Genomic DNA, 13,598 nt, shown 5'->3' on the forward strand with positions numbered 1-13,598 from the left:
AGCGTGAGAAAGCAGATGGTGCCGGCTTCCAAGGCTGATGCCTCCCCCTGGATTTTCTTCCCTGTCTCTGGGGAGAAGCCCCAAATAAGGAGGTTTTAGAAGAAGCACGCCGCGCTTCCATCAGCAGCTAGCTCTCCTCTTGGCGGCAGGCCCGGAAGAGAGCATGCAGACTTGGCCACCTCGGGGCCAGCATTGTTACCATGCTTAGTTCCTATTTTGCAGCTCTGGTGTCATATGTGAATACAAAAAAAAAAAAAAAAGGCCTCAGACAGTATTTCCTTAATCACACAAATGATTCAAAATCCTTTTAGGTAAAGGAGAGCAACACCAGAAACAGAGCTTAAAGATGAACTTGTACGCTTAAAGAAGGATGACTAACTGTTCAGGACCAGATTAAAAAAAAAAAAAAAAAAAATCAAATGGAGGCAGGGAGCAACTCTTCTTGAATTAGGGTACTTGGTAAGTAATCAATCCTTGCTATGAAAGCCAAGTTCCCAAATAAGATTACCAACACCTATAAGGTCTGCGGGTTAAATGTCTCGCATGGGACAGCAAGCAGCAGTCAAAATCGTCCTTTTAAGTTTGGCCAGAACGGGGTCTTAGTCTTCCATAAGCTCTGCTTCCTCAGTTGTGCACATTTTAAAGTACATTCCTCACAAGAGGATAACATACTCCCCTTAAGATCCACCATTTGTCTTGGAAAATTCAAGGTGCCCTTGGCACATTCTGGTATGGGTCAGTGAGGGTGCACTGGGAGGCACCAGCCCAGATTCTCTTTGGATTCACCCTGGAATGACCAGGACTGATTATCTTAGAGAAACCTGCCTCATTTGCATGTTGTTCTGGTGGGGTGAACTAACCCCAGTAAGTGCCTAGAAGGAAAAGCAGACAGCCTGGGCACTGTTACAGATGAGACGGCACAGGGCTAATGGCAGGCACTGCCTATAAGCCACCCCACTCTAGGAAGTCTGGGGGCCTGAACGAACGTGAGCAGCAGGCCATCACCCACAAGGAGCTCTCGGCTAAGAGAAGGCCTGACTTTCAGACAGAGATTAACTTGGGATCCCTAAGGTGGGATCCAGCGTCCCTCCTCATTAGCCCAGACTGCCCACAAGCCTTCACCTGTCTTGGAAAGCAGTGAAGTGGGCTTTAAATGGCAGAGGTGTCCAGAGGGAAAACACATCCGCTTCAGAGGTTTTTACCGGCAGTGGTGGCAGCCTCTGCCTGTTTCTGACAAAGTTCAGCATCAGAGACAGTGGCCAAATGGGCTTAAGGGAGCAGGCTTGGGCCTCGTGGCTGAACTCCACCCACCAGGAAGTGGAGAGTTTGAGGGTACAACCCAGGTGAATGAGGCCCAATTACAGGTTCACCCGAAATATCCATGCAACCGAGAAAAATGAATCCAAAGTCTGAATCTGCTGGATCCCAAATGCTGCTGCCCAGCTGTACCCGGTCTGGCCTTCCCTCTTCACCCATCCTCCACCTTGAAGGATGGATACAAACATGCTCCAGGCAGGACTATTTCAGGTCCACATTCTCTATCCTATCTACTCTTTAGGAGAAATGGGAAATTTGGAAGGTAAAGTAAAATCAGTGTTGTATTAATACTACCAACTCCTTTCTGAAATAGAAAAATATTAAGAAAATGGGCTGATTTATAATTAAAGGTGTTTTATCTTAGGAAGAGTGTTTACTTTAAAATTTTTACTTATAATTAAATCTTGCTTTAATTAGAAGTGAAATTTGCACGTTAAATTACACTTAATGCATTTCCCAAACTTAAAAATTGAACCCTAGATTGCAGGCAATCAACCCGGTCAGGACTCGACTCCTACACACACATATGTATGCACATGTTCATGTAGACACACGTGTACTTTTTAACAAGAAACAGGCCCATTTCAACTGTATTGTCAACACTCTGAATGTAAGACTCTTGCTTTTTAGGCTTAACTTCAGGGTTAATCATAAGGCAATTGGCTTATTTGCCACCAAGCATAAACATGTGTTACTCCCATGAGAACAAGAGCATTATTTCATGCTTAGAAAGCAGGCATAAGTATCAGTGTTCAAACCAGCCTAAGCGAAAATTTAGGCTTGGACAAACGTCAGGCTCAGCCTGTGGTCTATTTCACTGTTAGAAAGAACTTTCGATGGGTAAAAGTTAATCACTGGGGCTAAGCATTCCTGCACTCGCATTCCTTCTTCCAGCAGTCTCGGGACTCAGGAATTCACACCAAGTATGAGAAGTGGAGTGATTACATCCTCGCTTCCTCTTTTCCCCTCTCACACATCAAAGTGGGAACTGGAACCAATTGAGACCATGTGTGAATCTGGTTGATCATTGTTTTGGTATTGCAAGAGATCTGGGTTCAGTACTAGTTTGGAATGGTTCGCTGAGAAAAAGCACTGAGGTGGGCTTTGGAAGACCTGGGTTCTGGTCCTGGCACCGTCTTTCCTCCTTGGCCAGTCAGGTTGTCTGGACCTGCTGTGACAGTATCCACGAGTGATGTACGACGTAACCTTGGCCGAGCTCTCGGACCCGAGTTACTTACATGTCACCAAGGCTACTCATGCCTAACCTGTGCATATGAATGGGTTAAGGGCAAGCATGTCAGAGAGAAAAGCACTAGCACTGTCATTATTCCAAGGAGACCGGTTCCATTCATGGTTTAGGAAGGACTGGGCTCTTCTGGGGGCAGAGGCGGGGCACAGTTGGCTCTGCATGTTACCCCGTCTGGCCCCTGCCAGCCTCAAAGCCTCCAGCTCCACCTCCTGGTGTGGCTAATCCTGAGGAAACACTTTCACAGCCGCAGCAGGCTGGCCCCTTCTTCCTCTCCCTGAGCCTGGGCGAGATTCTTCTGCCCAGCAAGTTTCACAATTTCCATTTCACCCAAAGTTCTGGATGGCAGGATGAACCTAGGCCTTAGTCACTCCTGGCTGAAAGATAAGCCCTCAGCTGTTTGTTTATTTAGTTTCCTCCAAGTAAGTACTTCCCTCCCATCAAGTTTTCACTTGGTTAAGAAAGGAAGTATCTTTCTCTTAAGCTGCCTGACTTAGGAGCTCTTAAACTCCTCCAAAATCTTGGGAAAGGGGAGTTTATTTTAATTGCCTACAGCCTGATTTCATTTGGGCCTGGCAGGCTTGGCGAATCCTGACTTTCCATCCAGTTTGTCTTTCTATCCTTGTCCAAAATCCAAAATGCCCAGGAGAGCAATTAGCCCAAAGCAAAGTGGCTGGGGCAGACTGTGAACAGCAGGCTTTGCGAGTGACACTGAACAGAGCTGGACAGCTACAGATTGCTAAGCTGTTGCACTCCCAGTGTCTGGGACACTCACGTGAATCCCAACAGCATCATCCTTCAAGATGACTTCACTTCTGCCCTTACTAGAAATGCATCCCTTCTCTTTGGAAGCTGGTGTTTGAATCTATACTCAGAATGCTGCTCTCAGCACCAGCACACCTACTGTAAAAATCACATACGCACCTGAGAGCAAGACCTTTGCAATAAGCACCTATCATGAACCAGGCAATGAAGCAGGGTGCTTCGGTTACATGACTTAACATAATTCTCTTCATCACCATTATTTTACAGATAGGGAAAACCAAGGCATTGAGGAGTTATGTGACTTGCCCAGGCCCCATAGCCAGTAAATGGTAAGGTTAGGATTCAGGATCCTTCTACCTAGCTCCAAACCTGTACTTTTTTGCCATCACACCTGGATGCCTCCTCATTATAAAGGCCCCTCAACACATTCTTAAAGCAGGGCACTATCTATGTTCGTGCAGCGGGTCTGCAGTCATAGTACTTGGCACGCCACATGCTCTCTCCGCCTCACCCCACCCTCAGCTACTCAGTGCCAGAAGCCAACTGACCACATGTGTCAGCTGCTGAGGAGAGGAAGGAGCTTTCTGGGTCTAGGAGAGTGTTTCTCAAGAGAGTGATCTAGGAACAGCACATCAGAATGAGGTGGCTTTCGTACACATAAGGCCTGAGAACCCCTGAGTGTGAGAGTGCGCTAAAATTCCCCCCACGTGCATCTAAGGCTTGAAGCCCATCTCAGGAATGAGTGTGCTTCTGACACAGACCCATGCATAGGCATTCCTGTGTATCTGGTCCACGGGGGGCACAGAAGTGGTCCTGGATGCCACTCAGCCGATCTGTCTGCATCCCGCTTGCAGCTCAAATCACGTGTGAACCCAGTCTCCCACAAAGCTGTGCCTCAGGAAGCAGTGAAGAAACGTTGCTGAACCAGTTTCCAAACCAGAAGTGTGCCCATTTGTGAGCTGCAGGATGCAACCTGGCTGACAGTTAGCTGTAGTTCTCGCATTCACAACCCGGGGACAGGAGACCTGGGGAAGGTCAGGACAGCTGGAAGTGTGAAATGAATGCAGCCCTGCATAGCTGTCAAAGGATCAAGCTGTCTGCGGCGGCTGACTGACCATGCACACACACACTCGGCAGCACCCAGCTAGGCATTACCTACTTCACCACCGGTGTAGAAGTCAGTGTTTGTCGGGTGAACGACAGCATCACTGTCGATCGAGGCAATGTCAGCCTGTACAACTTGCAACTATAACAGGTAAACAGATGTATATCAACTGTGTTGGACCGAGACCCACGCACAGGCACATTTACTAAGGCCCCAATGGCAGGGCTGGCCTACCTGGTCGATTCCAACATATGAGCCAAAAGGGCAATCAGTCCACGAAGTGTGCGCACATGTGGATGGGGGTGAGGAGAGGAGGAGGAGGAATATCAAATGTGACATGTTTAAATTAAACATTTGAATGACAAGTCCAAAAAAAGAGAAACAGACACATGAGATCATTTCCAAAGGTTAAAAGAAATAACAAAACAACGAATGCCCCACTTCACTTCGCAAAAGCCTGTGAGACTGGCACCCCACTGAGAAGGCTACTGAAACATGGCATCTGTTTTTAAAAAACGTGGACTATCAGGCGAACCAAAACAACAAGTTTCTCCATTTTATCGGCAGTAGTCACCTTTTAGGGTTTGATTTTTATTCCTGTGATGGTCATCATTTTGTCTACCTTCGAGGGACGTCTCTTGAAAACTGAGAAAACAGTATAGGTGTGCACAGAGGAATGCCTTTATTTTTCCCCCTCGATGTGTAAAAATATTTTTCCAGCCTACCTCTTATTCTGATCAATCTCATTTTTATGTATTTTACATATAAAATATACTATGGATAGACAGGATCCTAGTTTTTTCTAGCTTGTGGGGGTTTGTTTTTGTCTTTTTAAAGAAAGTATCTGTATAAGGCAGTTAGAAAACAAGTTCAAGCAGGGCATTTTTGAGTCCCAGTTCTCATGTCTTCAGCCCACTACTGTACCCAGTCTGTGTGGGTCGGGCCTGGGCTCTGGCATGAGCATCTCTCCCGGTAAGGAAATCTGCCATCTTACAAAGGTGGCCGAAGATGGGAATTAAAGATACACAAAACATACCTAAGTCAGCATCAGGCACAAGGCTGCCTTGGTGGGAACCTGCTAGCCTGTTGCCCCCTGCAAGGCTCACAGCTAAGGAAACAGGAGCCTTCACCGTGCCCTAAGCTGACAGTTCTTCTCTGTAAAGGTGAGGCCACAGAGTGGGACACCTGAGGGGTAGCCCTCAGCTTGCCCTGAACCGTCCACCCTCCTGTGCAGGGAGATGCCATGGCTCTGGGGCAGTTTTCCTCTGGAAGAACTCACTCAGAAAGAGATATTGCCCTTCTTTTTAATATCATACACGAGCCAAGTAATTCATGAAGGTGGCACTCAGTCATATACTGTTTTCAGTTGTAGAAGAAGTCGAAGTGACAGTAGGTGGTAAATTTGGGGGAAATCAATTTGCTGGTGGATTAAAGACAACTTAATAGTATACTGATGCAGCTTAATTGTCTCCCTTCTCAAGTGTTTTCATGCTTTGTTTGTCATTTCTAATTAAGGCTTAAATGGAGAAACTATCATTTTGTAGTTACCTGAGATTTTTCAGTTCTTAAAAAAAAAACAAAACAAAAAAAAAAAACACAGTTTTAAAAAATCCCCCCCGAGTAACCAGCAGTCAGTGTGATCATTATGGAAGAGAATTTAGATGGCAATATATTTATAATCAAGGAGAAAGCAGCCAATCGGGCTTAATAAGACATAATCAGATCATTCCCATTTGGAATGGCTTGAAGTAAGTAGACATTCAATGTCTACCCTCAAACATCAATCTTGCTTTTGGGAATTTGGTTTGACCATCTGAAGTTTGAGAAGATGAAGAGCCAAAATTCTGGGTTCCATAACTTTTCAACTGACAGCTGATGGTGCCAAACCCCATCCCCAATTACCTAGGTCATCTTTAAGGTCAATGTCAGCATTGGTAGGATTGATTATGGCCTCCACCTCAAAGCCGGCTAAATTACTGATTTCACTGTGAATAAGGTTCAGCTGAAAAGAAAAGCATGAGGTGGGAAATAACAGGACAGCTGGGAAGTCACAGAGACGTGAGCCTTGGGATACAGGTGAAGGGCAGTGGACACTCCAGGTGCACTGGGCACAAAGGGGAAGAGGGAGTCACTGGCTAAACTGAATCCGTGTCAAACGAAAGACTCAAATGCCACTCGGGATGCTAAAAGGAAGCAAGCTAGGCTGAGGGTCCAGAACGTGTTTGCCTGGTGATGCCTGGGGCCAAAGGGAGGCATAAGCCATATCAGGCTGGTGGATCCACTTCCCTTGAAAAGAACTTGTGATCTGGGGGCCCAAGTACAGCATCTCTCAGGACCCAGAGTCAAGTACTCATTGCTGGGGTAGGGTGGGGTGGTATATGTGACCGTCCCCTTCTTTGAGCACTGGGATGGTGCAGAAGTCCTAGCTGGTTTGGGCAAACCCCTCGTAGCTCTACCATTCTCTTCCAAGTGGTCATGGGTCTTTGAGGCTGTCCCCATCACCGTGACTACTAGCTGGCTGGCTCCTGTGCCCTGCTCAGGGGTGGCGAGAAGCAAGAATGGCCTGTTATTTAGTAACATCTAATTTTACGTGCCTGTTAGTCATGTAATACTGAAGTTCTGGCCAAACCCAGGAAGAGACACAGCAGTTCTCCAGCAAGATAGTGTGTCTTTTAAACTGTTCACGTTGTTGGTGAGGCTACTCTGAGGCCCAAGGGGTAGAGCATTTTCTTTGAGTGAGTTTTAGGAGTACCCTACCACCTGAGTCTTTGTAAAGAACCGCTGAATGTCCTCCCTCCCCACTGTTACTCTGGTGCCATGGCAACCCTCAGTTTGAGAGGAATCCTAAGTTCTAGACTGGCTGTCAGAGGGCAGGGGGAATTAGCTGGCCCAGGATCCCCTTCCTGTTCTTAGGTCCAAGCGCGTGCAGCTCAGCACTCACACTCTCTCAGGGAAGATGGCTATTCTTCAGTGACAGACGTTCCTACCAGATGCAGCAGAGAGCAATGCCCAGAGGAGCGGATGACCAAGACCAACTGCAGTCCCAGCCTGGGGAGCTGACCGCACCCTCAGGGCCCAGCAGGGCAGGCGCTTAGTCCAGGCGCTCACTCCCAGGAGAGGGCCGTGTGCAGACACTCAGCTGGGAAGCTCTTGGCAACTGAGCTCCAAGTCCCTGAATTTCTGGGGCCAAACATTTTGTTGAAAACAAAACCAAACAAAAAACCTGATGTGCTATAAGCAGTAGAAATATAAACCCACATTTCTGATTCCCAGATGCAATCAGCAGATTCTCAAAAAAGGGACCTGCTTAGACTGAAAGTTGTGGAAATGAATTTGGTCTTATGGCCGGGGGAAGGACTCTGGCTAGGCCCTGCCACAGTGTGGTACGCCTCATTTTTAGTTAGGGCTCGAAGAGAGAAGAGGTACAAGCTCTCTCCACTTGGACTTTCTGGGGTGTGGTTCCCAGCACTGCAGGGTAATTAGGGGCCAGCCACTGGCATTCCTGAAGCTGAAGGAAGCCCACTGGGGTGCCCTCACACAGTGAAGCTCTCAGAGCACAGGTCCTGGTGCCAGGACAGAGGCACAGAAGAGACAGCATCAGGGAGAGGGTGCTAATGGTGTTGGTTCAGGGGGAAGGGGTGTGGATGGGCACACAATGGGGGGGGGGGGGTCGGGGTCTCAGAGTAAGGCAAGTGAAGGTTTAGGGTTCAGGACAAGGTGAAGGGTTTGATTATGGTATCATGTAAGTACTGCATATGACTTCAAGCAAATGCTGTTTATAAAAACTCAAATTAAGCCAGTACTCCCTGCTCCCCACCAAAAATAAAAACCTACACTGTGTGAAGCAGCAGGAGATTGTTGGGGGAGGAAGGGAAAGGAGAAAAAAGGGAAAAGAACACTTCACTTGGTGTTATGAATGAATACACTTTAAAGACATCTAGGAGATTCCTTTTTTGTTTGTTTAAAAACCATACATGTTTAAATCTTTAAACTTCATAATATTTTTTTCTAATTGTACACACACTTCTGGATTTGTATTCAGAAATGTCTCACCGGAGAATCAGCTCCTGCCATGGGCTCTGATTCAACTAGCCGGGGAGACCCTGGTAGACTGTCTCTGCCTCTGCCTGGGGAGCACTCCCCCTGCTCTTTAGGGCTTTCTGGGGCAAAGTGCAGGGCTTTGTGGCCTTGCTGAAGTGAGGAAGCGGTTGCAAACAGAATTCCCAGCTGACTCAGGGCTTACCACCTTCCCTCTGAGCAGAAGCAGCCCCGCTCTTGGAAGCACTGAATCCTGCACATCAGGGAGCCACTGCCACCAGCATGGAGAAGCCCCAGCTAACCAAGTGCAGTTTCACTCTCACCCACCTCATGCTCTGCTGGGTACCAGGCTCAGCAGAAGTCCTCAGGGTGAGGGGCTGAGCCACAAAACAGTATTGCTATTAAAAATGTACAATTATAGAGGACTATAAAGCATGTGCTTGGGGGAGGGGGGCGGTCTGTGTTTGTGTGTTTGGGAGAGGAATGGGGAGGGGAGAGGACAAATTGCTTCAGGCACTTTGGAAAGACAGATGGACAATCATCTTGGCTTGGGCAGGCTGGCCCAGGGGGCAGAAGCCAACAGTGATCTGATCATCTGGTCATGAAACAAGAACAGAAGCTCCCCTGGACAGGAGAAGGATAAGCAGAGGCCACGTATACACATGCCTGAAAAGGCTCTCACTGTGCCGAGGACACACACCAACAGGCCTGGCAGGCCCAGGATAGATGCCCAGTCCTAGGAGGTCCCAGGCCCCCCTAAGCCCACCCAGGGTCAAATTCACCTGGGCCTCTTAGCCAAAGGGGCCCACAGCTGTCTGAAGCACATGGCAGAGCAGGGATATTTGTGGGCTGGGAAATCAGATTTCTGGGAAACTGAAAATTCCCAAGTTTAGTCTGATTTTCTGGGAGGGAAGAGGGTCATTAATGATTTCAGAATATGAACAAGGTAACTACTTCCTTGTCTTAACATTGGGAAAGATGGAAAACTAAGTTTTAAACCACAGAATGGTGAATTTAAAGTATCTGTGAAGATTGCTGGCCACTGGAGAGAGTGCCAGTTATAGAGCAGAAGGGGGGTCCCACTTGGCTGCAGGGTTGGGGGAAGGGGACTGAGCTAAGTGTCCTTCAAGATCTCTTCCACCACGGGGACCTGATGATGCTCATGTCAGTGGCCTCTACTGGAGCCAGCCTCTGATGTCTACAGTACCCAGTCTCCCCTCAAGGAGTTATGCCCAGTTAACCCTTGTTGTCTACTCCTGATGTGAACTCGTCAGGCTACAAGCTCCTTGAAGGCAGAGTGCAGGCTGCCTCCTGCCCAAGGGCCATCCGATACCTAAGACAGTGCTCGGGTTTCTGAAGGCCCACAAACAGAGCTGGAACTGAATGTCAAACATCCAGACACAACTTTAAGATGAAGTGAACAAACCGCTTCCCCGAAAGCAGAGCTAACGGAAAGGCTAGAGCTCAGGAACCGGGCCCTTGGCCTGGCTGGGACCTGAGGTGGCTCAGAGCTAACCTGGCTATCCTGGAAGGGAGGACGGCACCCACCACTGAGAGCAGGTCGGGAGGCAGCCTGCCCATGATAAGGAAGGAGCCGGTGGCTTGGGGCTACTGGATGGACATCTGGGCTGCCTTGACACAACCTCCTTGGCTACGGGAAATAGTACAATCCTTTTTTTTTTTTTTTTACACATATGTGATCAGAAATTCAATTTTAGGAAATAAACGTGATTTTTAAAGATTATCTGAGTGACTTGTTAAGTCTAGCCTGTCACTGTCCAGACTAGCCTGTTCGTATCTCTCATTCCCTCACAATGGACAAGGAAGACTCCTTTCCCTGTGCCCACCACATAAAATGCAACGCTTTTCCTGTCCCCAGGGTCCACTTTAACTAAGGAAGATGGAGAGGTGAGGTCTTCCACAGAACTGTTTCCACTTCCTCATGAATCACCATGTGTTCCCTGTGGCCTGCTCCAGGGCCCATTCCTGCCCTGGCCTCTGGGGTGGAGGGACTCCTTCCTCTGTGCTATGCTGCCAGCCTGCACGCATCTCCAGCCTGAATTCCCCCAGAGGCCTCAGGCCTGGAGGAGGCATCTGGTGGGTTTCAGGCTAGAATGTGCCACACAGAGACAAGGACAGCTGTGCGCACTGCTGGAGGCCCAGAAGCATGGCTTCATCAGCGTCCTAAACTGTCTCAGAAGCCAGTCGTCAGCCATAGGGTGGAAGAGGGTGGTGGGCCTTTCCTCCTCATTCCTGCTTCAAGAGCTCCCTCTCTCTTTACTGTTCCCCAGCCCCCGGGACTAGGGTGTCTGGATCTAAGGAAGAAAACCCATGGTACCTACCCCTGCCTCTAGCGGCCCACAGGGCTGTGACTGCAATCCTGATAGCTGGGGAGGCACACACGCATGCCCTCCTGACACTGCTTTCCCAACTGCTTCTAATAATACTGACTCTTCCAAGGAAGCCTACATCGCTTACTACCACTGACACAGATTTATAGAAATGCACTTTTTTTGGACATTAAGCTTTTTAAATCTGGAGAAGAAGCTGAGAATCTCCACTGAACCACAAAGCAAACACATTTAGTCGATTCAGATTCACAGCACTGTTTCCCTTTTGAAAACAATTCAACAATGTGTGTGAATACTGGGTAAAATCAGAGAGCAATGAGGGCGGTTACTCCTGAGACGTCAGTATGTGAGATATATTATCATCAACAACAATTGGATCCCCGGCTCCTAAGCCCTGGGCCAGCTTCTCCTGCAAGTAGCTTAGCAACTGTGCCTTTCAGGGCTGTAGCGAGCACAGTATCACCTTTCTGACCTCAGCTTGCTTTGCACTATTCCAGCATTGGTTTCACTGTCACAGGTGGAAAGTAAGACTCATAGAACACAGAGCACCATACAGTCACCATTGTAAAGCACCCTTTCTGAAACACTTCCTAAAATCCAAGTCAAAATTAATGTCTGTAATAATGACATTTTAAAATGTGCTTTGTGTAAAAATTCCTATGTGTCAGTTTGACCACTCTGGCCCCTTTTGCACTAAACGCCATGACTTTCGATCGACAGTAAAAACTATTTATAAAGGGCCAGAAAGCCCTGCTTCAAAATAACGCTCTCAACTATGAATACTTATTCCCTCTCATGCTGCAGGGCACAGGGTTCCAGAAAGGGCTGTTAGGACACTAGCTTCTAACAGGGTGCCCAGGCTGACTTGAGATGATGCTTTATTCTGTGACACCACTTTTGGGGAGACACAGTTTACTCTGCTAAAGGGCACCTGCAGGGCTGGATTTGGGGGTAGCTCATCCTGGATGCGTGTGTCCTGGGTCATTAAGCTGGAAGCAAAGGGCCGCCTTGTGGTAGTTTGGGGTTATGTTCTCACCACTCACACCAGACTGTGTGATACGGGAAAGAAGGCAGGTGTACTTTCTGGCTCTGCACTCAGCCCCTTCTCTCACAGCTGACCATGTTACACTGGGCTGCAGTTCAACCAGTCCCTTCAGGCTCTCCCTCCAAAAGTCAAGATATCAAAAAGCCACATTAGTTTTGCTGTCAAGCCTCCATCTTCCATTTTCCTCTATCTCTTAAATAATATTAGATAACATGCCTGTAAATGACTATAGAGTATCAGTGCCTCTCTATAGCTTTTTGGACTCTCCCTCCCCAACCGTGAGTGGCATATAGTCAGTATTAGCTGGATCTGCACTTTCTGGTACTCTCCTGCCTGTGGTGCCTGGTCCTGAGGCCTGAGACCAGGCTGTGCCCAAAATGGAGGCGACGGCACTGCTTGGCTGCAGAGGAGCTAGCAATATGTCTGCAGTCTTTGTTGCCTCCCTTCCCTTCCAGGGCTCGTATGCAGCAGACGAGGCCCTGATCCCAAGGCCAAGAAGGGCAAGAAGGGCATCTCCATTTGTACATGGACATTTGTATGGCTATTCCGGAAATCCAGCAAGGGGGTGTGAGGAGTTCTGACTTGATGCTGGCTTTGGGGTAACCAGCAGGAGAGAGCAAGAAGAACACAGGGAAGGGAAAGGCCAGGGTCAGGGTACGTGAGAGTGGGGTATGGGAAGGAGTGAGGGAGAGGGTGGACCCAGGCACTGAACTGTTCTACCTGCTTAACAGGTTTCCAAGTCCTGGCTCTAATCGTCAGCATTAGGGATCTGAAGCACACTGGAGCTAGTCCTAAATCGCAGAGCTTTTTTGCACTTTAGTTCAAACCAAAGCAATTTGGATGACAGGTCACATTAACTTTCAATATATTACCCAAAGGACAGGTTAAAGGGTGTGAAAGTAAACCCAGGTGGTTGCCTTCACTGCTGAGCTGAAATTTTATAAATAAAAAATATTTTAAACAAAAACTTACAAAGCCCCAGACCTTAAGATGACAGATAGTGCTGCTTATTTTTTCCTTTGAAAAATGCATACAAAATACAGATAATGGTTATAAAATGTACACTGTAATGGTTATTTGCTGGAACACAGAGTCCACCACAGGAATTGCATCATGGGAGCCTGAGTGCAATTAGCGACAGGAAGAGGGAGGGGGAGAAGGAGCACTTGCAATGACGTGAGCAGGACTGTGTCACTGAGATGCCAAAGAAAACTGACAGTGAGGTTTTAAAAATGATGCAGCTTCAGAACCAAGTTGTTCACCACATGCAAACTGAATGCGATTTACATGGAAGCTCAAATCCATGCTTTTAATTTTTTTTTAATGTAGGATAAAAAAAATTCAGAAAAGTAATTTCCACTCTCTCTCCACCCCCTTTTTTGGCGTTAACGGAGAAATATGAACTCTCATTCTCAGGTCTTAAAAGCCTTTGCATCATTTTTATTTTCAACAAAAGTGAATCATTTGTTACAAAACCATGGCGTCCTGGCAAATTGGCATCACTGGGGCGGCTGAAAACATATTGCCCACGGTTAAAACAAACAAACGACTGGCTTGAGGAGTCCTCAGGTGGCACAGTGTGTCTAGCAACAATCCCGCCCCCTGGATCAAGGTTCCACCTTCCGTGCCCACCGGAACACCTGGGCTGCCTGCTAGATCTTTCCCTTTCTAGGACCCAGTTTTGACTTCCAGCTGCTTTTCTGGGCAGGACTACAGGATGACCAGGTCATC

The 13,598-nt window shown here is 47.7% G+C and overlaps 1 protein-coding gene across 9 annotated transcripts in view; it reads right to left on the reverse strand.

Annotated features, from left to right (window-relative positions):
• The window catches only part of MACROH2A1 (macroH2A.1 histone), an 80,062-nt gene that overhangs the window by 13,116 nt on the left and 53,348 nt on the right, over nucleotides 1–13,598 (reverse strand). For 2 of the 9 annotated variants that reach the window (XM_067731804.1, XM_067731805.1), the window contains exon 6: nucleotides 4,484–4,574. The exons of 2 other annotated variants lie outside the window; for them this stretch is intronic. In XM_067731804.1, coding sequence (XP_067587905.1) covers nucleotides 4,484–4,574 — 91 coding nt within the window. Of the gene's footprint in view, nucleotides 1–4,483; nucleotides 4,575–6,335; nucleotides 6,436–10,138; nucleotides 13,379–13,598 lie in introns of those variants that run through there. 5 more of the 9 variants (XM_067731802.1, XM_067731803.1, XM_067731809.1 and 2 more) reach the window with 3 other exon arrangements.

The sequence above is a fragment of the Pseudorca crassidens genome, chromosome 3 (genome assembly GCF_039906515.1).
Source record: "Pseudorca crassidens isolate mPseCra1 chromosome 3, mPseCra1.hap1, whole genome shotgun sequence".
NCBI classification, from domain to species: Eukaryota; Metazoa; Chordata; class Mammalia; order Artiodactyla; family Delphinidae; genus Pseudorca; species Pseudorca crassidens.